Source organism: Budorcas taxicolor, chromosome 16 (assembly GCF_023091745.1).
Source record: "Budorcas taxicolor isolate Tak-1 chromosome 16, Takin1.1, whole genome shotgun sequence".
NCBI lineage: Eukaryota > Metazoa > Chordata > Mammalia > Artiodactyla > Bovidae > Budorcas > Budorcas taxicolor.
In genome coordinates, this window is record NC_068925.1 from 39,508,445 (window position 1) to 39,535,565 (window position 27,121).

General features: G+C 39.3%; 1 protein-coding gene across 1 annotated transcript; it reads left to right on the forward strand.

Moving 5' to 3' along the window:
* Positions 1-105: 105 nt before the first annotated feature.
* On the forward strand, positions 106-27,121 carry LOC128061455 (dimethylaniline monooxygenase [N-oxide-forming] 3). The gene is made up of 9 exons (XM_052653789.1): positions 106-134; positions 806-969; positions 11,375-11,563; positions 14,413-14,575; positions 15,061-15,203; positions 16,275-16,474; positions 22,496-22,851; positions 25,808-25,880; positions 26,564-27,121. The coding sequence occupies exons 2-9, from the start codon at positions 838-840 to the stop codon at positions 26,904-26,906; spliced, it is 1,599 nt and encodes a 532-aa protein (XP_052509749.1). The 5' UTR covers positions 106-134; positions 806-837; the 3' UTR covers positions 26,907-27,121.

Sequence of the window (27,121 nt, forward strand, 5' to 3'; positions counted from 1 at the left end):
TTTAAGAGTAGCTCTTCCCACTTTCCAATACCACCCTCCTAGAGTATTGCTTCAGGGAAGTATTTTTTCTTTCAAACTGCTCAGACGTTTTGGACAAGACTTAAATCCACAGAAAAGAGAAAGATCACCAAAAGGTAGAAAAAGAATGATATTGCAATGATTTGAGAGGGAGGAGAGTGGGACTGCTAAATGGAGAAGGAGTATGCTACATTTATACCAAATATGGCCAAAATGAGAATGACATATCGTTCAATAGAGATCTTTTTTTTCTGAGCAGTAAGGATTCTAACTTTTGTTATCCAAATCTACTTTTCTGTGTAGCTATGTGATTTTGCCTAAAAAAAAAAGAAGAAGAAGAAGAAGTAACAGTAGATAGAGTCTAAAGATACTGTCAGGAATAGGAAAAGATTAGGAAACAAATTTTTAGAACAGAAGTTAAAGGTAGTAGCTAGTGAGAAGTTATTTTTAGATAAAGAGATGATTTTTATTTTTAATTGAGAAGGTAAAGAACATTATTAGAGGAAGAAACAGGTGACTACCTGGCATACTGAAATACAGATGGAACCAGACCTTTTTCTTCCTCAAGCCTTATGTAAAGTAGAAAGAAGGAATGGATGTGTGTGTATACACACACATACATATGTCTCTTCATATATACATATGGGAGTGGGTATGAGTATATGTACATGAGTGTATGTATATGTATGTGTGCATATATACATCTATACTTACACACATATATTTGTTTCTTCTGCCATGTATGTACAACAGTTTGTGGGAATAAGTGTGTGCATATGTGTTTTAGCTGTGAATCTCTGGGCCTTTGCACAGGCAACCATGGTGAAGAAAGTGGCCATCATTGGAGCAGGCATCAGCGGCCTGGCCTCCATCAGGAGCTGCCTAGAAGAGGGCCTGGAACCCACCTGCTTTGAGAAGGGTGAAGACGTTGGGGGCCTGTGGAAATTCTCGGTGAGTGGGACATCACTGCAGCAGACCGGGGAGTGAAGGGGGAAGTGTGTGAGAACACGGTGCTTGAGCACAGGCTGTCATGGCAGCTACACGTGCTCTACAAAGCTTAACATCAGTGGCAGGTGGGAAAGTAAACCCCTTGCTTACTTCAGAAGTAAATGGGATAGTGAGCTGGTCAGTCTCTGTGTATAGAACTCAACCCATGAATCATTAATAAGTGAGCCACTTGGGGATAAAAGCCATGGTCAAATATTGGTTAAGTTTATGTAACAGAATTACATGAGCTAATCATTTAAAAAGTGATGGCTCTTTCCATTCATTTGTTGAGTTTCTGGAACAACCTCTTAGAGATTCAGACCACAGATTTTAAGATTTCAGGTGCTGACTTTTTTCTTGCCAAAAATACATAATTCTTGAGATTGCTGCAAGGGGAACCAAGACGAGGACACACTGATTTGAAGTTCAGTGACTTTTGTTGTTGTTCAGTCACAAGTCATTCCCAGCACTTTGCGACCTCATGGACTGTAGCTTGCCAGGCTTACTTCTATGCATTTATATTAAGGATTCTATCAGCAGGTATGCTTGTAAGCTGTTGTTAGATCACTTTCTGTGATCCTGTCTAACAAGTATATCATCAGGTGTGGAGGCTTCCCTGTGCCCCAACTCTCTCCGTGACTACAACCTTAGGAATACTGTCTGGTTAAGCCTACTCCTGTTTTCTTCTTCTGATAAACCATAAATACATAGGAACATAGGAAGATCAATAACCTCATTTTTTTTGTTTTTACCATGCCACACAATATGTGGGATTTCAATTTCCAGGATCAAACCTGTGCCCCCTGCATTGGAAGCATGAAGTTTTAACCACTGGACCACCAGAAAAGTCCCCAGTAACCCCTTTTAAACCACTATTCCCTCCACAAGTACAAAATTAGTGTTAAACTTTATACCTTAATAGAAATGTTATGTTTAAGAAGAAAGTGTCTCTGATGGCCCTTTAAATATTATCAATATATGAGAATTGTTCTTATTAATATAGACATTTTCTAGATTTCAAAGAACTCTTTTTGAACCACCCAGCATCGATTATTTTAAAACTGGAGTATAATTGCTTTACAATGCTGTGTTAGTTTCTGCTGTACAACAACATGTATACATATACATATATCCCCTCCCTCTTGAACCTCCCACCCACCTCCATCCCACCCCTCTAGGTCATCGCAAAGCACTGAGCTCAGCTCCCTGTGCTATACAGCAGCTTCCCAGGATTGCAGAGCTCAGTGTTTCTCACTGGAATGTGCTGACAGAATTTCAGATTAGCACAGTGAAGGCTGATAGGGCTGTTTTATTAAGTAATTTCTATATACCAAACACCTTTCTCGTTTCATTCAATCTATATAATATATAATAATCCTATAAGCGAGGTATGAATTTTTCCCTTTTACAAATGAATCTGAAGCTTAAACGGAAAAAAAAAAAGGTAAATAGCTTGTGAATGGCAAAGACAAGACTCCAATTCAGTCTGACTTGTATTTCCAGTTTGAATTCTTAATCCCTTAATAAATTGCTGGATGCCATTTCAACAAGTGGCCTGTTGAGCTGGCAGGTCTTCTACCCAGTGATCTTAACCAGATCCTCATATTCACACTTACTTTGCAAAGCATTGTTGAAGAAAGACACTGCTGATAAAGCTTTTGAGAGTAGCTGCCTCTCCTGTTGCTCAAGAAAGGCTTTAAAATTTGAACTTAGCATCATGGAGGGATAAACTACTCACCTGCAAGCATGAGGTACTCTTCAAGAAAAAGAAAAATTACCCCAGAGGATGGAACCTCAAACCCAGAAGCTGGAGCCTTGAGGCACAAATGCTTATTTCCCAGAACTTGAAAGCTAATGAAACTTACCCTTCTGGATTTCAAAATTGCTTGGGACTGATGATTCCTTTTTTTTCCTTCCATTTTCTCCCTTTTGGAATGAGAATGTTTATTATTGGTACTCTATGACTGTCCCATCATTGTATTTTGAAATAAGATAATTTATTTTCTAGCTTGACAGGTCCAGAAATAGAGAATTCTGTCCCAGGGTGAATTACACTGAGTCGCTTTGATACCTGATTCAGATAGTTTAGACAATGAGATTTAGAATTATTGAGCTGATGATATATAAGTGAGATTTTGAACCTGATTTGTTGCTGCAGTGGATTGAGACTTTGGAGATGCTGAGATGAAGTGAATATATTTGACATGTGGGATAGATGTGAATCCTTGGTGGCCTGACAGTGGACTGTGATAGGCTATTCAAACAATGGGCCCCTCAAAGATATCAGGTCCTGATCCTAGAACCTGTAAATATTCCTAATGAGGGGAAAAGAAGATATTTACAGGTATGATTAATAATCTTGAGATGATGAGATTATTTTAGATTATGGCATGAAACTTCCCTGGTGGTCCAGTGGTTAAGAATCCACATTTCATGGGTTCAATCCCTGGTCAGGAAATGAAATATCCTACATGCCGGCCCTGGGGCAACTAAGCCCACACACCTCAATGAAAGATCCCACATACCACAACTAAGACCTGACACAGCCAGAAAATAAAATAAACTTTAAAAGAGAAAGAGAGAGAAAGGCAAAGGGAGTTTTGACACACAGAAACAAAAGAAAAAAGGGAATATGACTTTATCAGAAAGAGAGACACAAAGATGCTATGCTATGACTGAGAAGGAGACATTAGTCAAGGAATACAGGTAGTCCCCAGATGCTAAAAAAGCCAAGGAATGCTGGCATCCAGCAGGAGCGGGAAGAGACAATGAATCTCCCCTAGAGCCTCTGGAATGGACTTGGCCCTGCCAACACTTTGAGTTAGGCCCAGTGATGCTGGTTTTCAACTCCTGGCCTCTGGAATCATGAGGGAATAGATTCCTGTTGCTTTAAGCTGTCAGGTTTGTGGTAACTTATTATAGTAGCCGCATGAAACTAATACAGTTGATTATTCAGAATTCCCTAATTAGTTCACCTCTGTGGGAGGACTTGAAGATGCAAATGATACTGTGACTTGCAGTGTTTCTCAAATACTTCTATGAGTCTGTAGCAGTATACCTAGAAATCACATTACAGGATTATACTATAAAATCAAGTTAAATTTTGTATTTTCATTACAGTTAGTTTAAAAAGTCAGCATTTTACATTTTCTAAGATCCAATCATTAGCTAAGTGTAAAAAATAATAATAATAATAAAACTGCAGGGACTTCCCTGGCAGTCCAGTGTTTAAGAATCCACGTTTCCAATGCAGGGGCCATGGGTTCGATCCTTGGTCGGGGAATTAAGATTTTGTGTACTGCATGATGCAGCCAAATTAAATTAAAAAAAGGAATGGGCACATAATTCAAACTTTTGTAGCTTTTTCCTACAGCACTTTCTTAGGTCCTTCTATTAATAGTTCCTTCTTCTAACCCAGATCTAAAGGCAGAATGATGTATTTGTCTCACCTGCTTTGATCACTGAGAAAATACTTTATGACTAGGCTGCAGGTCTAGGGAGAAGGTCTTTCTCAGGAGTTCCACAAACAACATGTCAACAAATTTCCTGGATTTTGGCCTGAAGTATCATGAATAAAGTCTCCTTTTTCTGGGCATGCAATCCTTTGTTCACTTCCTCTGATTTTTTTTCTAGCCTATGTATCAATTTGATCTTTAATATTTAGTCTCTCCTTGTGTTGACTATAATCACTGTCAAGCATCCTCAACTTATCCAAAGCTGTGAATTCCTCCACCTTCTCATCCCACATGCACACTAGCAGAGTCAACAACCCAAGGGAATAGTAGAAAACTCTCATCATATTTCAAAATCATTGCTTTCTCATGCAGATTTGGCAACTAATCTACCACTGAATTACTTTTCAATAGCAAGGCCTCAGACACATTGGCTTTTAATGTGGTTGGAATATTCTAATGTGACGCTAAAAATTTGTATTGTAGGGGCCTGACATCTTTGAGTTATATGAGCCCTAATTAAATTTCTAGTGCTCAGTGCTTTTCATTATGAACTAGCAACTCTACAAAGAGATCTACAGTTTGATCTTTCATCAAAGGGAAAACCATTTCAGATAGAAAACAATATTATTTTTTTTACTCTATATGTTAATTTTATTTTATTTCTTTTTTTATTTTATTTTATTTTACTTTACAATACTGTATTGGTTTTTCCATACATCAACATGAATCTGCCACGGGTGTGTATAGAAAACAATGTTAATTTTTTTAAGGAAAGAAAAAATGTTTTTCTTTGGAGTCCCTTTTAGAGTTTTTTTGACTCTTTAAATTTGAAAATGTAATCTTATGAACTGACTAATATTTACACAGTTGTTTTCTGTTTGGTTTTGGTTTTTATGGATCATAGATTTGGTCAAACAGTAACTTAGCAAGCATTGCATCTTGCACTTTGGTCTGTCATTAGTTGATATACAACAAACCCTGTATTTTAAAAAGATGAAATATGCCTTATTTTCAAGTGCCAATGGAACATTTCTAAAACTGATTCTTAAATCAAAAAGTACTCAAATTTTTTGAAAAATTATGTAAGTAAAATGAAATCCTCAGTTGACAATACAATAAAATAGAAATTTATAACAAAATGAAGATGGAAAATACTGCCTCCAGGAAATTAAGTTCTCTCTTAAAGATCTATTAATTAATGTTCTTTTAGAAGTTTGGACTCAGTAAGACAAATGATTGATAACTTAAAAAAGAGAAAATAGAATGGATGAAAAATTATCAACTGCTGACTATCTGATTTTATACCATGAAGGATATCAATTGGAAAATGGTTAAAAAAATAAGATAATTCAATGAGGTGGATGATCACAAAACTGCCAGACAAAAATCAATAGTTTATATATGTTGTAGGGTTAGCAGACTGGCTTGGCTCTTTTCACACTAAAGCTGGTCCATTTTATTTGATCTATGTTTTTAATTTCAGTCCATTATTTTAAAACCAGGATATTTCACATAAAAATCTAAGGAAATGTCTTCTTTTGAAAAGTCAGAAAATCAGGTAACTCTGGATCTCTTCTTACTCTAATACGTAGCCTCTTTAGGCTGAATTTGAATTCTGTGTTTTATCATGTTCATTTTTGATTCATTTTTTGTAATTTTCTCTGCATTTATACAATTTATTTTGACTGGTGCTACATAAAAACTATAATCCCTTAGAATTTTTGGAACAGATTCATTTACAAAATTTTCCATTTTCTCTTATTCCTATAGTCATATCATTCTTTTTATTTAATTAACCTTCATGTCTATATTATTACAACCATGTAAATATCATTGCTAAGCTGCTTAGCGGATTCTGATTATACTTTCTTTCTTGATTAACTTTTTGTTTTCACTGGAGTTAGTAACTGCCTTGTGGTCTTTGTTGATTTAATTTTACAATGCTATTCTATTTCACTCCCCAACCTCTCGCACAGAATTTTGACTCTCCTCTGAACAGTTAAATACATAAGGTGTTTCACTGGCTTAATTCTTCTCTTAACTGTCTCTTAAAGACACTCTTCTGGATCGTTTCCCTTCTCTAGGCTAACCACACTGCTATTATCCTGGGTAACCCTGTTTTCTGAAAACTATCTTCCTACTATTTTTTTATTCTCTCATTTTAGAAGAGTATATGAGAGTACCTCCTTGGCAGTTTTCTATGAAATTAAAATATATGAAGTAAAAGACTGTAGACCTTGAATCTTATAAGATCACTGTTTGATCTGGATTCCTATTTGATTAGATCTAGTCTTAACTTTCAGGCTTCCCAGGTGGCACTAGTTGTAAAGACCTCCTGCCAATGCAGGAGACATAAGAGATGCTGGTTAGATTCCTGGGTCAGGAAGATCCCTGGAAGGAGGGAATGACAACCTACTCCAGTATTCTTGCCTGGAAAATCCCATGGACAGAGAAGCCTGGTGGGTTATGGTCCATAGGGTCGCAAAGAATCAGACACAGCTGAAGCGACTTACCACATTCTTAACTTTCCGCTTTCTTTGATCTGGTAAGTCAGTTACCACTCATCCATCTGTGCTCTACTTTCAAAATATTGTTTTTGTTTCCTGTTAGCTTTCACTTTTTTTTCCTTTTTTCCCTGTGGGTTTATACCTCTGATACCTTTACAGTAATTTTAGGGGTGTGTGCATGCTAAGTCACTTCAGTCTGACTTCATGTCTGACTCTTTGCAAGCCTATGGACTGTAGCCTATCAGGCTCTTCTGTCCATGGAATTTTCCAGGCAAGAATACTGGAGTGGGTTGCCATTTCAAACTCCAGGGGATCTTCCCAACTCTAGAACTGAACCTAGGTCTCCTGTATCTCCTGCATTGGGAAGAAGGTTCTTTACCAATAGCACCACCTGGGAAACCCAATTTTAGAGGAAGAAGAGTTAAATACATCTGCATAATCTTTCATATGTAATCAGAAGTCTGAGTTACTTTAGTAATTTTAAAAAGATAGATAAAGGTACTTCCATAGATAAGCAAGGTTTGGTTCTTTTTTGATCACTTGCCCCCCCCCCAAAAAAAAACCAAATAATTATATTTGAAAATGTCATTTATGATCTTAGTCATTCTCTTATGAACTTCTCATATGATCAACTTAAAAGGATCAGTCTATACACATGGACTCTGAGATACACTATAATACCAAATAGGAACAATAAGATGTTCATGACATTTTTTTTTTTTTAATAGCAAGTCACAGATGATGTGATTAGCTGATGCTGCAACTCCTTTTTCAATAACCATGGCCCTTGGGGAACCTAAGAAAAACTAAACACCAATCAGCTCAGCATTGCTAGGGAAATTCATTATCCTGGAACAGCCCAAACTGAAAAAGCACCTCAAATCTGTTTCAAGGGTTTGCATCATTTTATTACATAAAATTCCTCCTTTGTTGTTACATAATTTTCCTCAACTTTGCCTTGCTCCAAAACTTTACCTTCGACTTTGTATTAGTTTTCTATTTCTGCATAGCAAATTACCACAAACTAAAGCAGCCCAGGGACGGGGGAGCCTGGTGGGCTGCCATCTATGGAGTCACACAGTCAGACATGACTGAAGCAACTTAGCAGCAGCAGCAGCAGCAAAGCAGCTAAAAATATTTCTTTATTACTCTCAGGTACCCGGATCAGTGAACTTCCCTGGTGGCTCAGATGGTAAGAGCGTCTGCCTACAATGCAGGAGACCCGGGCTTGATCCCTGGGTTGGCAAGATCCCCTGGAGAAGGAAATGGCAACCCACTTCAGTACTCTTGCCTTGAAAATACCATGGACGGAGGAGCCTAGTGGGCTACAGTCCGTGAGGTTGCAAAGAGTCGGACACGACTGAGCCACTTCACTTTCACTTTTCACTTACACAGATCAGAAGTACAGCATAGTTCAGCTAGGTTCTTTGGTTAGGGTTTCATGAGGTCAAAAATTAGGTGCTGCCTGGGCTGGGCTCTTATCTGGAAGCACACAGAAAGAATCTGCACACTACAGGGTGGTGGCTGAATTCAGTTCCTTGTTTTTTCAAGATTAAGGTCTTTGTTTCCTTGCTGGCTGTAAATGGGATTCCTTTCAACTCCTAAAGGCTGCCAGTATTGCTTGGCATATGTCTCTCTCCATCTTCAAAACCAGGAACCAGCTGAATTCCCCTCATGTTTTGAACCTCTGACTTCTGATACCAGCCAGAGAAAACTCTGCTTGTAAAGGGATCATGTGATTCAATAATACTTAACAACATAGTCAGAGGAGTGATATAATATTTACAGATTTCATCCATACTCAGAGGGCAGACGACTACACAAGGATGAGATACACTAAGGGTCCTTCTTAAAATTCTGTCTACCATATAGCTCATATTACCAGTTGAGGGAAAATATGAAATTCTTGAGTGAAGCATGTCAGCCAAACTTAAAACTCTCACTCTGTCCAGGGAGATCCTCTCCCATTTTCTCTGGTGAGTTCTTAATATTTTGAAATGTTTTTTCTGTAAGTAATACTAGACTACTAAGTGTTCAGGTCACTCTTTGACATCTAGCATAAATAGGGCAAGACAAATATCCAGAATTACATAGAGAAAAACATAAAATCATGCTAAGACCCAAGGAGTACCCAATTTGGCACAGCTTAATCTGTAGGTCTCTTTAGGAGCAATGCTCAGTCTTTTAGCTTCCCTTCCTTGTCCCTTAGCTCTTTCTAAAATTGTCTCTGGGCTTATGCAGAAATAGAACTTATATGACCTTGTGGTGAAGCAAAGCCAAAGTTTCCCAAATTCAAACCCAGTCTTGGGCTGTCCTCTGAATCCTCTGGTCTCCTGATGTTCCTATTGTAGATGATTACCCTTCATGCCTATCCTTCAGTAATCTTCAACCAAAAGCCAGTTAATGAATCTGCAACTGTCCTCCCTTAGCTGTCAGGGGCTGATGAACCTCCTAGCTGAACAGACTCCACTTACCAGGTGCAGTTTGCTCACTGAGTCCCTGACCCAAATGGTCCATTCTTCAGCTCTACTAAAATGCCACCTAGCTGCCCCTCAACCCTTGGCAACTCTCTGGCAAACCAGCTACTAGAGACTCAGATGACTTCTGGATCCCCTTTGGGAACAAGCAGGAACTCTTATGTTTTATTCAAACTGAATGAGTTCAAAAGAGCTAAACTAAGGTCTGAGCTTTTCTTAATCATGTTACCTCTTCCTAATCACTGCTGCTTGACTCTTCAATGTCAACCCTCCCCAACCCAGGTTGTTTTGGGGAGCCTTTGAAGTGATATCTTACCAGAATTTCAAATGTGAAAACAAATTCCCTCTGCCCTCAGAGTTTTTCTCAATCTTTCTAACATGTCAGTTTGGTCGCTCAGTCGTGTCTGAATCTTTGTGACCCTATGGACTGCAGCATGCCAGGGTTCCCTGTCCATCACCAACTCCCGGAACTTGCTCAAACTCATGTTTATTGAGTCAGTGATGCCATCCAACTATCTCATCCTCTGTTATCCCCTTCTCCTTCTGCCTTCAATCTTTCCCAGCATGAGGGTCTTTTCCAATGACTCAGTTCTTCATATCAGGTGGCCAAAATACTGGAGCTTCAGCTTCAGCATCAGTCCTTCCAATGAATATTCAGGACTGATTTCCTTTGGGGTTAACTAGTTTCATCTCCTTGCAGTCCAAGGAACTCTCAATAGTCTTCTTCCACACCACAGTTCAAAAGCATCAGTTCTTCTATCCTCAGCTTTCTTTATGGCTCTCACATCCATACATGACCACTGGAATAACCATAGCATAGATGGACCTATGTTAATTTCAAAGAATAATGCTTAGGATTTAAGTAATCTTCTTTTCTGCTGCTGTTCCCCTTTCCCCTTATTCCTTTTCTTATTCCTTTCTTTATTCAGAAAAAAAATTTTTTTTCACTATGGCAAATAAACCACAATAAAAATTTACCAGGTAGCTATTTTAAAGTGTCCAGTTCTGTGGCATTAAGTTCATCGATGTCATCATACAATCATACCACTATCCCTCTCCAAAACATTTTAACCTTCCCAAAGTAAAACTCTGCAGAAATTAAACAATTTAACTCTCAATTCCTCCCTCTCCCTGGCCTCAAGCCACCACCACTCTCTTAGTCTCTGTGAATGCGATCACTCTGGGTATCTCAGAAAAATGGAATCATACAGAATTTGTCTTTTTGTGACTGGTCTACTTCATTCAGCATATGTCCTCAATGTTAATGCATATCACGGCATGTATCAGACCTTCCTTTCTTCTTAAGGCTGAATAATGTTCCATTGCATGTATACGTCACATTGCCTGTCCATGCTCATGAGCTGGCATATTGAAATCATGCACAGGTAAATTTTGGGAAATACTATCACTGTAATTAATGGTTCAGAGCAACAAAATTAATCCAGTTATATATTCTTAAAAGGACATGATGAAATTGAGAATCTGTTTCCCTTGCCTTAGAAAAGATGTGAATAAAGATAGATTTTTCTTTTTTTAATATAAATTTATTTAATTGGAGGCTAATTACTTTACAATATTGTATTGGTTTTGCAATACATCAACATGAATCCACCGCAGGTGCACATGTGTTCCCCATCCTGAACCCCCCTCCCTCCTCCCTCCCCGTACCATCCCTCTGGGTCGTCTCAGTGCACCAGCCCCAAGCATCCAGTATCATGCATCGAACCTGGACTGGTGATTCATTTCACATTCTAAGTTCCTTTGATTATCATCAAATAATTTAAGTGAAGTTAATTTATGCCTCATCTTATTGCATTTACTTTTGGAAAAGACCAACCAAAAATGAGTGATAATTATTTGGGACTAGTCCTGACCATGATAAATATACTCATTTACAAACTCTGATCCATTTAAAATGTTTCTTTCACAGGACCATGTAGAGGAAGGCAGGGCCAGCATTTATCAGTCAGTCTTTACCAACTCTTCCAAAGAGATGACATGTTTTCCAGACTTCCCATTTCCTGATGATTTTCCTAACTTTATGCATAACAGCAAGCTCCAGGAATATATTACTATGTTTGCCAAAGAAAAGAACCTCCTGAAATACATACAATTTAAGGTAAGATATTATAAAAAAAAAAAAACACTGGGGGCATAACTGTGAGGAATTCTATATTTATTACAAAATCCCCATTTGTTCCTTTCACTATCTCTTTCTCAATTGTAAGCAATTTTAACAGTATGGCTTCTTTGACCCTTGATTTAGAAAGCATACATTCCTCTTAAGAATATGTAGGAATTCTTTTTTAGTTTTTTTTTATTTTTGTTTTTAATTTTTTTAATACAAATTTATTTACTTCAATTGGAGGTTAATTATTTTACAATATTGTATTGGTTTTGCCATACATCAACATGAATCCGCCACAGGAAATTTTTAACTACACATAGTTCTTGGATCAAAATGCCATACTTAGAAATAAGAGCAAAGAGAAAAATGCTTGGGTAAACATGAATTTATAAATTAAGAACTCATTATTCCTAAACAATTTACAGGCCAAAAAAAGAAATTGCAGGGGAAATTTTTAAATATTTAGAGCTAAATGATTATTTAATTTTAATATATCAATATTTATGGAAAGTAGAGAGCACAAAAACTTTTATGAAAATTATAAGCTTAAATGTTTATGTTAGAAAATAAGAAAGATTTTCTAGGTGATCCTTAAGCATACTAAAGTGAGAACTTACACTCTGGATATAGATGATATCTTTCATTTTGAGAAAATAACATTAAAAATAAAATGACAAGGAAGAACATTAGGAAATTGCTGTTACTACAAAAGTTATTGGCCACCAGATTATTTACTACATGTTCTACGTGGCTCTTGTAGCTCCAAAAGGAATCACTCTTATACTGCAGAGAATACTGGTCATACACAAGGAACCACGTGGAAATAAAATTTAATAAAACATATAGATAAGGGCTTCCCTGGAGGTCCAGTGGATAAGAATCTGCCTTGCAATGCACACCAGTTCGATCTCTGGTCTGGGAAGATCCCACATACAAGAGGCAGCTAGGCCCAAGTGTTGCAACTACTGAGCCCACATGCCACAACTACTGAAGTCTGTATGCCCTAGAGCCCGTGCTCTGCAACAAGAGAAGCTGCCACAATGAGGAGCCTTCATGCCACAACTAGAGAGTAGCTCTTCATTTCTAATGCTGAGATGCCATAGGATTCTATGATCATTTGGCAAAGTTGGAAAGTCTTTCTATGTTTTGATGATCTGAGAAAGGTAGCCTTCTTAATCTAGTAAAGAGACCATTAAGGAAGCTGCAGGGTTAATTTCACTCCAATAATGACAAAACCCTGATAGTGTTTAATATCAGTGCATCTTCACAAAACTCAATGACCATACAAGTACAAAGTTTAAAAAAAAAAAAAAAAAGAATCCTCCTTTCTTGAAGGCCTACTGTAATAGACACTATGGCCTCATTTCTTTTTCCCTTATATCCCTTGATATTGTTTATGGAAAATTTCCCCTGAGAAGCCATCTGTTCCAATTTATGGGGAGTGTCCATGTTATGAAATAGTGAAAGTTACGTGATTCATTTGGGGAGGAAACTTGTAACTCTTGGCCAGTTGGCATCATCTTCAAACCTACAGAGAGAAACGCAATAGAACAACAACCCTGCAAGCGCTTTTAACTCTGCCTTCACTTCTCAGTCCAGCTCACTCTCTTACTTCGTTAAGAAACAGCGTGGTATGACTGGGACACAGAAGAAAAAGAAAAGCATGTTGTCACTTGAGTGAGACTGCCTCAGAAATGTTACCAAGTCAGGGTTGGGTGTTTCCTGTCCTTTGGGAGAGAACAGTCCTAAATAGTACCTTCCTCATCATGTAGCAGGCACTATGATTGAGATCAGCTTCCTTGGCTGACTTTTAGTCAAGTGTAAATTTAACTTCAAACACATAGCAAAAGGATGAGAGTAAAAAAATGCTGTATTTTTACAGAATCTATTTCATGTAAACTCTGTGTCTTGACCAAAATATGAAACACCTAAAGAATGAAGTTGGAAAGTCAGTGGGAGAAACAGCTGTAGAATCAAGGACCTATATTTAAATTTTGAACCTAGTTATTGGGTTTTATGCACATTATTTAATTTCTTTAAGTCTCCATTTCATATATAAAATGAAGCAACTATGTATCTTATTCTGAAGATCAAATAAAGGCTTTTAAGCAGTTTAAAAAAATAAAATGGCTAAAGAAATACGTTAGAAAATTGCTGTTACTATGTAAATTATTGGCCACCAGATTATTTACTACATGGGCTACCTGCCTCTTGTAAACTATAATTCCATCGTCAGAGCCCAAAAATGAATCACTTTTGTACTGCAGAGAATACTGGTCATACACAAGGAACTATGTGGGGATTTAAACACACACACACACACATATACATATAGATAGGGGCTTCCCTAGTGGTCCAGTGGATAAGAATCTGCCTTGCAGTGCAAGAGACACTGGTTTGATCCCTGGTCCAGGAAGATCCCCTGTGCCACGTGCAACTAAGCCTGAGAGTTACAACTACTGAGCCTACACTCTGCACCACAACTACTGAAATTTACACCCCCTAGAGCCTGTGCTCTGCAACAAAAGCCACCACCACAATGAGAAGCACTCACCCCATAACTAGAGAGTAGGCCCCACTCACTGCAACTAGAGAAAGCCTGTGAAGCAACAAAGATGCAGCACAGCCAAAAATAAATAAATATTTTTAAAAATCATACAGATAATTTTATGCTTTGACTTATTAAAAAGAAATTTTGAATTTATAATATGCACCTTCATAATGAATTAAGTATTTTTCCTAAGGCACTATTAAGGATTTTCTTCATACTATTTGATGATGTTGGTGCCAAATCTGCCTTTTGGCATTGAATAAAGATTATCTTTCTGTGTTTCTCTTAGACAATTGTATCCAGTGTAAATAAGCGTCCCGATTTCTCAACCACTGGCCAATGGGATGTTATCACTGAAAAAGATGGTAAAAAGGAATCAGCTGTTTTTGATGCCGTAATGATTTGTTCTGGACATCATGTGTACCCCAACATACCCAAAGAGTCCTTTCCAGGTAAGGCCAACATTTACGCTGCCATCCATACATCTTGCATGAAGAAATAACCTTGATGATGTCTTTCTTATGTATACAAAAGTATAGTTCATAAAAGCACACATTAAATTAAAAAATGCTTTTATTGTATCTAGTGGGCTTCCCAGGCAGCTCAGTGGTAAAAGAATCCGCCTGCCAACGCAGGAGATGCAGGTACAATCCCTGGGTCAGGAAGATCCCCTGGAGGAGGGCATGGCAACCCACTCCAGTACTCTTGCCTGGAGAGTCCCATGGATAGAGGAGGCTGGTGGGCTATGGTCCATAGGGTCGCAAAGAGCTGGACATGGCTGAGCACATATATCTATACAATTAGATATACTGTATCTGATATAGTTAAAGTATTAAAATTCCTATTACTGCAACCGTATTCACTAACAAGCTCTGTTATAGCAGTTTTTTTAAGTGAAAATCAAAATAATTCATATGTTTTCCACTTTTTCACTCAGGAATAAAACTTTTTAAAGGCACATGTTTCCACAGCCGGGACTATAAAGAACCAGGAATCTTCAAGGGGAAGCGAGTCCTGGTGATTGGTCTGGGGAACTCGGGCTGTGACATCGCCTCAGAACTCAGCCACATAGCCGAAAAAGTATGCCTCCCTGATACTCAGGGAACTATCTTTAATACCATTTGAAAAGTGTGAAAGACACTGGGGAGGGCAGAGTCCTTGATGCAAAAAGTAAGTAGCAGTTCATATAGCTCAACGCCCTTTGGTAACAGGTGGGATTTTAAATAGCTTGATGTGGCAAAGGCAGAACATCAGCTGGAATGATGTCATTCAACAAGCTGATTCTTTGGGATGTTTGGCGTCTAATGAGTCCAATAAATTCTTCCAAAACCAGTGGGATCATCAGACAAGCACTAGAAGAAATATGACCAGTATTCAGTTATTGGTCACCTACACCAGAGAAGATTTGGCTAAAAGATGAAAATACCACAGAAATGATTTGACAGGTGTTGATCCTAAGATATAGGTTATAGTGCAGGAAGTTTATTTGGGAGTGCTCTCTGGATGAATACCACTGAGGGAAGGGAAAGAAGTTTTCCTTTATTTACTCTGAAGCTAGGATAATCCTTCTGAATTGCCCCTAGTTGAAGTGAGAGGCTGGGTCAATTTTTTTTTTTTTTTACCAGTATAGATGTTTATTTTTATTTACATATATTGCCTCCCTTTTGAGCCTCCCTCTCATCCCACCCCCATCCCACCTCTCTAGGTCATCACAGAGCACCTGGAGCATGTTATACAGAGTGAAATAAGTCAGAAAGAAAAAAAATATATATTATATATTGAAGCATATATATGGAATCTAGAAAAATGGTACAGATGAACCTATTTGCAGGGCAGGAATAAAGATACAGATGGAGAGAATGGATTTGTGGACACAGCAGGGGAAGGAGAGGGTGAGACAAATTGAGAGACACTAGGTCTTTGTCTTCCTCCCTCAACCGGTCACTGAATGCAGGGGATCCAAAAAGATTATAAGATGTTGGGGGAGGCCCCCTCTTCACCAAAGCAACTCCCAAAGAGGGCTGAGAGCTGAGGGCTGCCTTCTGGGCACTTCTAGCAGTGGTGTAATAACTCCATTCCTAAAGGCAGATCTGAGAGGCATATCCACTACAAACAGTCACCACATTAACAGTTGAATTGGTGTTTTTCAAGGTCATCATCAGCTCCCGAAGTGGCTCCTGGGTGATGAGCCGGGTCTGGGATGAAGGCTATCCATGGGACATGCTGTTTATCACTCGATTTGAAACATTCCTCAAGAACACCTTACCGACAGTCATCTCTGACTGGTGGTACATGAAGCAAATGAATGCCAGATTCAAGCATGAGAACTATGGCTTGATGCCTTTAAATGGGTAAAGCAGAGTTAAACATGAAATGCCTGTGAACTTTTATTTCACTGTCAACAACCCTAATGTGTGAAATAACCCCTAGACAAATCAAAGTGAAGTAATCACCTCTCACATTTCAGAGGACAAAGAATTGCAAAAATTAGGAGTGTTTTCCTGTTTCACAATTCCCCTTACCAGATTTGCACAGCTGGAAAGTTATATAACAGGTCAAGAATTTTACTCCCTAGAGTAATGATAATATATAGTCAACATGTTTTTAAGTACTTAATACATGTCAGAGCCTTATTAAGTCTCAGACATGCATTATCTCACTTTACTCTCACGACGACTATGAAAAAGTGAAAGTGTTAGTCTCAATCATGTCCAACTCTTTGTGACCCCATGGACTGTAGCCCACCAGGCTCTTCTGTCCCTGGGATTCTCCAGGCAAGAATACTGGAGTAGGTTGCCATTCCCTTCTCCAGGAGATCTTCCCAACTCGGATCAAACCCCGGTCTCCTGCATTGCAGGCAGATTCTTTATCATCTGAGTCACCAGGGGAGCCACAGCAACTATGATGATGGCTCTATTATAATCTTCATTTGAGAGATGAGAAAACTGTGGTTTACCAAAGCCCCACAGCTAGGAAGTCAGAAACAGTGATTGAAGCAAGTCCAGATCTGCTGACTCCAAAGTGCCTCACTCTTAGCCACCTTGCTCGAAAACCTCTTTCTTAACTGCAAAGTTAAGCAAAGCAGGACTTGGTGCTTCACTCATTCAGTTCAGTTCACTCAGTCGTGTCCAACTCTTTGCGACCCCATAGACAGCAGCATGCCAGTCTTCCCTGTCCATCACCAATTCCCAAAGCTTGCTCAAATGCATGTCCATCGAGTCGGTGATGCTATCCATTCATCTCATCCTCTGACATCCCCTTCCCATCCTCCCTTCAGTCTTTCCCAGAATCAGGGTCTTTTCCAATGAGTCAGTGAATCACATTAGGTGGCCAAAGTATTGGAGTTTCAGTTTTAGATTCAGTCCTTCCAATCAATATTCAGGACTGATTTCCTTTAGGACTGACTGGTTGGATCTCCTTGCAATCCAAGGGACTCTCAAGAGTCTTCTCCAACACTACGGTTTAAAAGCATCAATTCTTCAGCGTTCAGTTTTCTTTGTGGTCCAGCTCTCACATCCATACATGACTAATGGAAAAACTATAGCTGTGACTAGACAGACCTTTGTTGGAAAAGTACTGTCTCTGCTTTTTAATATGCTATCTAGGTTGGTCATAACTTTTCTTCCAAGGAGCAAGCGTCTTTTAATTTCATGGCTGCAGTCACCATCTGCAGTGATTTTGGAGCCCAAGAAAATAAGTCTCTCAACAAAGTTTCCATTGTTTCCCCATCTATTTGCCATGAAGTGATGGGACCTGATGTCATGATCTTAGTTTTCTGAATGTTGAGTTCTAAGCCAACTTCTTCATGCTCCTCTTTCACTTTCATCAAGAGGCTCTTTAGTTTTCCTTCACTTTCTGCCATAAGGGTGGTGTCATCTGCATATCTGAGGTTATTGATATTTCTCCCAGCAATCTTGATTTCAGCTTGTGATTTATCCAGCCCAGCATTTCACATGATGTACTCTGTATGTAAATTAAATAAACAGGGTGACAATATACAGCCTTGATGTACTCCTTTCCCAATTTGGAACCAGTCTGTTGTTCCATGTCCAGTTCTAACTGTTGCTTCTTGACTTGCATACAGATTTCTCAGGAGCAGGTCAGGTGGTCTGGTATTCCCATCTCTTTAAGAATTTTCCACAGTTTGTTGTGATCCACACAATCAAAGGCTTTGGTGTAGTCAATAAAACAGAAGTAGATCTTTTTCTGGAACTCTCTCACTTTTTCAATGAGCCAACAGATGTTGACAATTTGATCTTTGGTTCCTCTGCCTTTTCTAACTCCAGTTTGAACATCTGGACGTTTACAGTTCATATACTGTTGAAGCCTGGCTTGGAGAATTTTGAGCTTTACTTTGCTAGCGTGTGAGATGAGTGCAATTGTGCAGTAGTTTGAGCATTCTTTGGTGTTGCCTTTTCTTTGGATTGGAATGAAAACTGACCTTTTCCAGTCCTGTGGCCACTGCTGGGTTTTGCAAATTTGCTGGCATATTGAGTGCAGCATCATCTTTTAGGATTTGAAATAGCTCAACTGGAATTCCATCACCTCCACTAGCTTTGTTCATAGTGATGCTTCCTAAGACCCACTTGACTTCACATTCATTATCTCATTGCACCATTTGTTACCTTTGCTCTCATTCACACAGTTCAGTTCAGTCACTCAGTCGTGTCCTACTCTTTGAGACCCCATGAAATGCAGCAAGCCAGGCCTCCCTGTCCATCACCAACTCCCGGAGTTCACTAAAACTCATGTCCATCAAGTCGGTGATGCCATCCAGCCATCTCATCCTCTGTCATCCCCTTCTCCCCCTGCCCCCAATCCCTCCCAGCATCAGAGACTTTTCCAATGAGTCAACTCTTCGCATGAGGTGGCCAAAGTATTGCAGTTTCAGCTTCAGCATTAGTCCTTCCAAAGAACACACAGGACTGATCTCCTTTAGAATGGACTGGTTGGATCTCCTTGCAGTCCAAGGGACTCTCAAGAGTCTTCTCCAACACCACACTTCAAAAGCATCAATTCTTTGGCACTCAGCTTTCTTCACAGTCCAACTCTCGAATCCATACATGACTACTGGAAAAACCATAGCCTTGACTAAACAGACCTTTCTTGGCAAAGTAACGTCTCTGCCTTTCAATATGCTATCTAGGTTGGTCATAACTTTCCTTCCAAGGAGTAAGCGTCTTTTAATTTCATGGCTGCAGTCACCATCTGCAGTGATTTTCAAGCCCCCCAAAAAATAAAGTCTGACACTGTTTCCACTGTTTCCCCATCTATTTCCCATGAAGTATTGGGACCAGATGCCGTGATCTAAGTTTTCTGAATGTTGAACTTTAAGCCAACTTTTTCACTCTCCTCTTTCACTTTCATCAAGAGGCTTTTTAGTTCCTCTTCACTTTCTGCCATAAGGGTGGTGTCACCAGCATAACTGAGGTTGTTGATATTTCTCCTGGCAATCTTGATTCCAGCCCAGCATTTCTCATGATGTACTCTGCATAGAAGTTAAATAAACAGGGTGACAATATACAGCCTTGATGTACTCCATTTCCTATTTGGAACAAGTCTGTTGTTCCATGTCCAGTTCTAACTGTTCCTTCCTCACCTGCATATAGGTTTCTCAAGAGGTAGGTCAGGTGGTCTGGTATTCCCATCTCTTTCAGAATTTCCCACAGTTTATTGTGACCCACATAGTCAATGGATTTGGCATAGCCAATAAAGCAGAAATAGATGTTTTTCTGGAACTCTCTTGCTTTTTCCATGATCCAGCAGATGTTGGCAATTTGATCTCTGGTTCCTCTGCCTTTTCTAAATCCAGCTTGAACATCTGGAAGTTCACGGTTCACGTCTTGCTGAAGCCTGGCTTGGAGAATTTTGAGCATTACTTTACTGGCATGTGAGATGAGTGCATTGCTCTCATTACCTGCCCCTTAATGGAGCCCTCCCACTGATTTATGGCCACAATGTTTTCATCTTCAGCCTTCTCCTCACTCTCTCCTAAAATATCCTCCAAGCCAATCACATGATAAGAAATTACTTTGACATGGGTGAAAAAACCCACGTTCTAAGCTGTTTACATCAAAGTTAATTCATTAAGTCAACAAATAGTTATTAAGCTTTTATTATGTGCCAGGACCTGTGGATATAGCAGTGAACAAACTCATAAAATCCCTATCCTCATGGGGCTTACATTCTAATAATGGGAAACAGACACAAACAGCATGAACTCTAAATAAGGCAGACAAGGGTAACAGGGGATGACATCAAGACAATTTTAAGCAACCCTTAGAGAAGGTCTCACTGAAAAAGCTTTCAAGCACATTTCTGAAGGAGATGAGAAAATGAGCCATAAGGGTATCTGGAGAAGACTATTCTTGACAGTAGAAACAGCTAGGACATCATCTCTTCAGGGGTATGACTGCCATGTTTGACAAAATACAGCGGCTTCTTTTCTTGGAGAAGAAGACTGGGAGAATAGCAGGAATTGAATCCAGAGACATCAAAATAGCCAGTTGACGCTGGGTCTTGGAAGCTACTGTAAAGACTCTGGCCTTTACTCTGAATGCAGTGGGAAACCATAACAGGCATCTGACCAAACTGGAGACAAAGTCTAAGTTAGTTTGAAGAGATCACTTTGACTGTTATGGCCATAACTCACTGTAGGGGGTAGGTCAAGGAAGGAAGTGGAAAGACTGGTTAAGAGGCTATTATCAAAAACTCAGATGAGATGGGAAGGTGGCCTGAACTAGGATCATCAGTGCTCAGAAGCTGTCAGGTTGGGATAGTTTGAAGGTAAAGTGAACAGGATTTTCTGTTCGATTGAATAGCAAATGTGAAAGCAAATAAAATGTCAAGGATGTCTTACAAACCTTTGATCTGAGCAAGGGAGCAAAGATGGAGGTGATGTCTACTGAGATGTGGACAACCATGGGAGGAGCAGAAGTTTAGTTTTAAATGTATTAAAGTTGGAATGCCTGTTTGGTATTTGCATAGAAGAATGTGAAACAGCAGTGGGTACATAAAACAGAAGAGAGATTCAACCATAAGTTTAAAATGTGGACTGGTCAGAATATAGATAGTATTTAAATAAATGAAAACTAGATGACATCTCTTGAAGAATGAATGTCAACAGAGAAGACAAAAGACTGGAGGCATGTCGCTATTTAGAGGTCAGGAAGAGAAGAATTCAGCAGACACTGAGAAGTAATAGTGAGGTATAGCGACGTAGGTAGAAAGAAATCAAAAGTGAGTGATGACATGAAAGCAAAACGAACACAGTTTTTCAAGGAGGAGGAAACCATCAAGTGTGAGTTTACTAATAAATTAGGTAAAATAAGGAGTAAGAGTGGGCCACTGGATCTGGTGGCTTGAAGATCCCAGTGGCCTTGACAGAGGAAGCTTCAACATGGAAGTGGGTTTAAGATAAATGGCAGATAATTTGAGCGGTTGAATCCAGCCTTCTCCCAACCAGCAGTCCAACCAATCTCATCCTCTGGCTCAGTTCCCCAGCAGCATCTACCTATGGCTTTCTCTCTCACACACACAGTTCCCGTCATCCTATAAGAACCATGTCTTTTCTTCCAACATTATTCCGTTCACCCCTAAGGCAGAGTTCTGTGCATTCACTAGAGATATTACTGAATAAAAAATAATCAAAAGCTCTCTCTTTCCAGATTTCCAGTTTCCTCTTTTTCTCCTGGCCTTATTTAAATTCCTAGACCCTCACTTCCTCACCTGACATGGTTTTGTCTGCATGGGGTTCACACTTCACCCTCTATGATAGAACCTGGCTGCAGCCTTCCACTTTGGCTTCCTTCCTCCTATTTGATCTTCTTTACATCACAATGGTCACTTTGGATTATATTACGTTAAGAATAATGGCTAACATTTTGAGCACTATCTATGTGCTACAAACTGCACCAAATTCTTTATATTACTTAGGTCTGCCGATGATCTGAGATAAGTATAGCAGTTAATACCACTTCAGGTGATGAAGATGAGGCAAGAGAAAATAAGAAAATTTAATTTGATCAAGGTTCACAGTTGATTAGTAGCAAAGAAAGAAATTTAAAGACCCAGGTACTCTGATCTTTGTTTTTCCTGATATAGGGGATATGATCTGAGTGCTTATTCTGGAATCTGGGGAGACTTCTGTGGGAAAAGAGAGAGAGATCAAAGGAAATAGAGACGGGATTAGCAAAAACCAACTTCTGTTACTCCACAATGTGGCCTTACATAAGTTTTATCTATCAGCCATATTGATGACACTCCATGGAACATTTAAAAATCTTAGGTAGGTTTTTCCTATCAATTAATTATGGACCAATAAAACAAAGGAAATGGTACTTTTCTAATGCTTGTTTCTGTTTTCCATACAGCACCCTGAGGAAAGAGCCTGTGTTTAATGACGAACTCCCAGCTCGCATTTTATGTGGTGTTGTGACCATTAAGCCAAATGTGAAGGAGTTTACAGAGGATTCAGCTATTTTTGAGGATGGGACAGTGTTTAAGTCCATTGACTGTGTCATCTTTGCAACAGGCTATAGTTATGCCTACCCCTTCCTTGATGACTCCATCATTAAGAGCAGAGACAATGAGGTCACCTTATTTAAAGGCATCTTCCCACCTCCACTGGAGAAGCCAACCTTGGCTGTGATTGGCCTTGTCCAGTCCCTTGGAGCTGTCATCCCCACTACTGACCTGCAGTCTCGCTGGGCAGTACAAGTAATTAAGGGTGAGTAGACAAAGAATCTCATTGTAACCGACTCCTTGGTCTGGTAATCCTATTCCCCCAAATTGGGTTGTTTGCCTTATCTCTCATTGTCCCTGAGTCTTTGCATCTATTCTCTGTTGGCTGGGTCTCTGCCATCACTGTTATGATCCTGCCTGTAGGGATTTCAGGAACAGAGAGTCACTGTAGGTCTTGAGCAATCAGAGCTAGACTAGAAATTCTAGTCTTGTTCCAGGTGACCCCAAAGTTGCCAAAGAAACCACACGAGATTTGAAGCATCTCCGAATACAAAAGTTTGGGTCTAGGTTTTACAGAATTCTGTAAGTTAACGCCAGGAAGAGCCTGAAATCCTGGGGCAGCCCCAACTCAGATTTGGCCTCCCAGGAGCTCCCTATATCCTTGGTGACTTGTGGACAGATGAGAATGCCTTTGAGTCTTTAGGAAAACAATATTCTTATTAACAAGAAACAAATCCTAGGTCCCACCCAGTTTCCAGAATCTATAATTCTATATTTTTGGTACTATATTCTATAAGCAATTAAAAAATATATTGGATTGTCATAAACAATAGTACAAGACAATGATTCAAGAGTGTTTTTATGATTTATAACTCCTTGCATGTTCAGTTCCTTCAGTCATATCCGACTCTTTGTTACCTCATGGACCATATCCTGCCAGGTTACTCTGTCCATGGGATTCTCCAGGCAAGAAAACCAGAGTGGGTTGCCACTTCCTCTTCCAGGGGATCTTCCCAACCCAGGGCTTGAACTCACATGTCTTATGTCTCCTGAATTGGCAGATGGGTTCTTTACCACTGGCACCACCTGTTAAGCCCTATAACTCCTTAGAATTGTCAATTATCCAAGACCTGTCATTAAACTTGAGAATACCAGAGCTTCTCATCTTAGGTCCAGAAGAACTTTATAAAATTAAGATTTTCAGAACTCAATAGAATGATATTGCTTGAAAGGTTAATGAAAGAAGATATTTCAAAGCCAATATCCAGCAACTTTAAATATCCACATTCACGAAAAAAAAAGTATGATTTCTGGAAAGGAAGTGGCTTTCTTGCTCTGTTTTCTTCCTTGTCATGTATCAGATAAGGACAAGCAGTGGATCAGTAGAAGCAGAAAGCATTTGGTGTTGTAGACAGTCTCTACGGTAAAGGACTCCTAAGTCCTTGTATTTTAAAAAGAAAAAAGGAACAGTGAACTTGATTAGGGTCAAGCAAAGAAGGAGGCAGCATCATCCAGTGCCAAGTACTAGAATCAGATTCACATTAAGGTTTGAATGCCATTGTGGGCAAATTCAGAAAATAAAACTAAGCTATGGTTAAAGAACAAATTGAGATGTCAAAGTGTAATGTGCAAAGTCTGGTTGGTCTTAAACCTGAAACTTCTGGATAATGAATCTTAGCAGGTCTGCTTCCTTTGAAGCCACATGTAAGGCTTCCAGTCCTACCTGACTTGCTAGGGTTTAAATGCTCTTTTATCCTGGATATTTGAACCTGCAACTACATGTCCTGCATCATCACTCACCACCAGGCTCCCAACCACATCATTATGGTCCTACATATCAGCAATCTCTCTAAATCTCCTTCACTCCCCTGGTCCCAAGCAAAGATGTGTCACAGGGTAATGTTTCTCCAGCAAGGAAGCAGCCAGGAAAGTGATGGAATGAAATCCTACTTAGAATTGAACTCAGGATTCAGGTTCAGAAAGACTGGCATTAAAATGTAGGTCTTAATTACTTATAAAATATTCACTTACTCTCTGTGAAGATACTAGTTATAACCTGGGCTCTGAAGAAAGAACACAGGGCAGAGACCCAGCCAACAGAGAATAGATGCAAAGACTCAGGGAAAATGAGAGATAAGGCAAACAACCCAATTTGGGGGAATAGGATTACCAGACCAAGGAGTCGGTTACAAGCAGCCCAATGGCAATAGCTGGTGGATTACAGAATATAGCCTCTTCTCTATCTCTCCTCTTGCCCAAGGACAGAACCAGTTCCAAGGTTTGGAACAAGGCCATGTTGACTAACTGTTATGATCCTGCCTGTAGGGATTTCAGGAACAGAGAGTCACTGTAGGTCTTGAGCAATCAGAGCTAGACTAGAAATTCTAGTCTTGTTCCAGGTGACCCCAAAGTTGCCAAAGAAACCACACGAGATTTGAAGCATCTCCGAATACAAAAGTTTGGGTCTAGGTTTTACAGAATTCTGTAAGTTAATGCCAGGAAGAGCCTGAAATCCTGGGGCAGCCCCAACTCAGATTTGGCCTCCCAGGACCTCGCTATATCCTTGGTGACTTGTGGAGAGTCCACATCCACAGTCTCATTCAGGAGCTGTTGGCTTTCCAGAGAGAACCTTGTAGCTTTGTTAAATTCTCTTTCTTATCTGTTAGAAATTCCCTTTTTGGGCAAAGCAAGATAACTTCTTATGAAGATCTGTTTGTTCCCGTGGCAGATTCATGTTGATGTATGGCAAAACCAATACAGTATTGTAAAGTAATTAGCCTCCAATTAAAATAAATAAATTTAAATTTAAAAAAATTTTTAATAAATAAATAAACACTGGCAAATTACTTAGTAACAGCAAAAAAAAAGAGATGTCAATATACCTTTGACTATAATTTATTAGATGGCATACTTAAAAATAAAGCTGAGAGAGTAGAATATGAAACTGATTTTTAAATCCAATAACCAGTTTAAGAGCAAAGATAGAAAGATGAAAGGTTATTTGGTTTTAATCACTGTGACAAGTATCATCTCTGAAAAGATTAGGAATGACTTATATGTCTCAGAATGACACCCTGGCTATTTGTTCAAGATATTATTTTGCTAGATAATGACAACAAATTTTGAAAATACTAATGCGATTATTTAAAAAGAAACACTGCAGGCTAGTCCTATGCCATACTTATTTAACTATTATCATGTCTTTCCACTTTTTTTTTTAGGAACTTGCCCTTTGCCTTCTGTCAAGGACATGATGAATGATATTGATGAAAAAATGGGAAAAAAGCTCAAATTGTAAGAGCATCTATGGTAAAGGGGATCTAGAATTTTCATAGCAAAATCTGACTTTGTGAATACTTAGAACTGTTTTAGTCTTGAATACTCCTGAGTGGGGCCATTAGGGTGACAGCTATGAGCTAAATTCAGCCATTTGACAAATAGTTATCAAGGATATATTGCACCTGATATGCCACTAAATCCTGTTTCAGCCCTCCATATCTCCTGCAAAAAGATTAAAAATCAGAGGAGCTTGGGAACACATGGATGTGGACTTCTATTTTCTAGCTCATAAGTCCTCTAAAATGTCATGATGCCTTCCATCAGGTGGCTCTAATAAAATGACTCAGCCACACAAGAACTAGCCAGAAGAACTAGGCTCCAGTCCTACTTCTGTCACTAATCAGCTCAGTGGCCATGAATTATTAACTTCACTTGAGCAAGAGACAATTCCTCTACTTGTAAATATGGATAAAATTGCCTTTCTCAGCAGCCTTGTTGTGTTGCGCAATGTCCAAGTGAGATCAGTATGAAAGTCCTTCAGTAAAATCTACAAAGTACTGGATAATGAGCAATAATCCCCTTACCAACAAAAGTATCGATGTTGATTTGCATGGATAAAAAGGCGTGAGGCATTTTCCCTGTTCTTGTTTCTACACAAAGCTCGGATAGCCACAGTCTTGTTTCTCTCCCTCCTCTAGGTTTGGCAAAAGTGATACCATACAGACGGATTATGTTGTTTATATGGATGAACTTGCCTCCTTCATTGGGGCAAAGCCCAACATCCCATGGCTGTTTCTCACAGATCCAAAGTTGGCATTGGAGGTTTACTTTGGCCCTTGCACCCCATACCAGTTTAGGCTGGTGGGCCCAGGAAAGTGGCCAGGAGCCAGAAACGCCATCCTGACCCAGTGGGACCGGTTACTGAAACCCATGACGACAAGAGTGGTTGGGAGTCCTCTGAAGCCTTGCTTATTTTGCAACTGGTTCAGACCTGTTCTTATTTCTGTTGTATCAATTGCTGCTTTCATTGTGTTGTTCTAGCCATCACTCCATCTAGGATTCTGAACATTACTAACAGTATCTGGGAAGAACCTTCACTAAAAATTAAGAATTTCACACCTTCTATTTTCCTATTCAGTGGGCATTAGTAAGACAGTACTATCTCTAGGCTTCTAAATAAGCCCATATGAGAATCATGTCATGATCTAAAGAGCATTTATCATTTTCCCTTAATTTTCACTAACACTTCATAATTC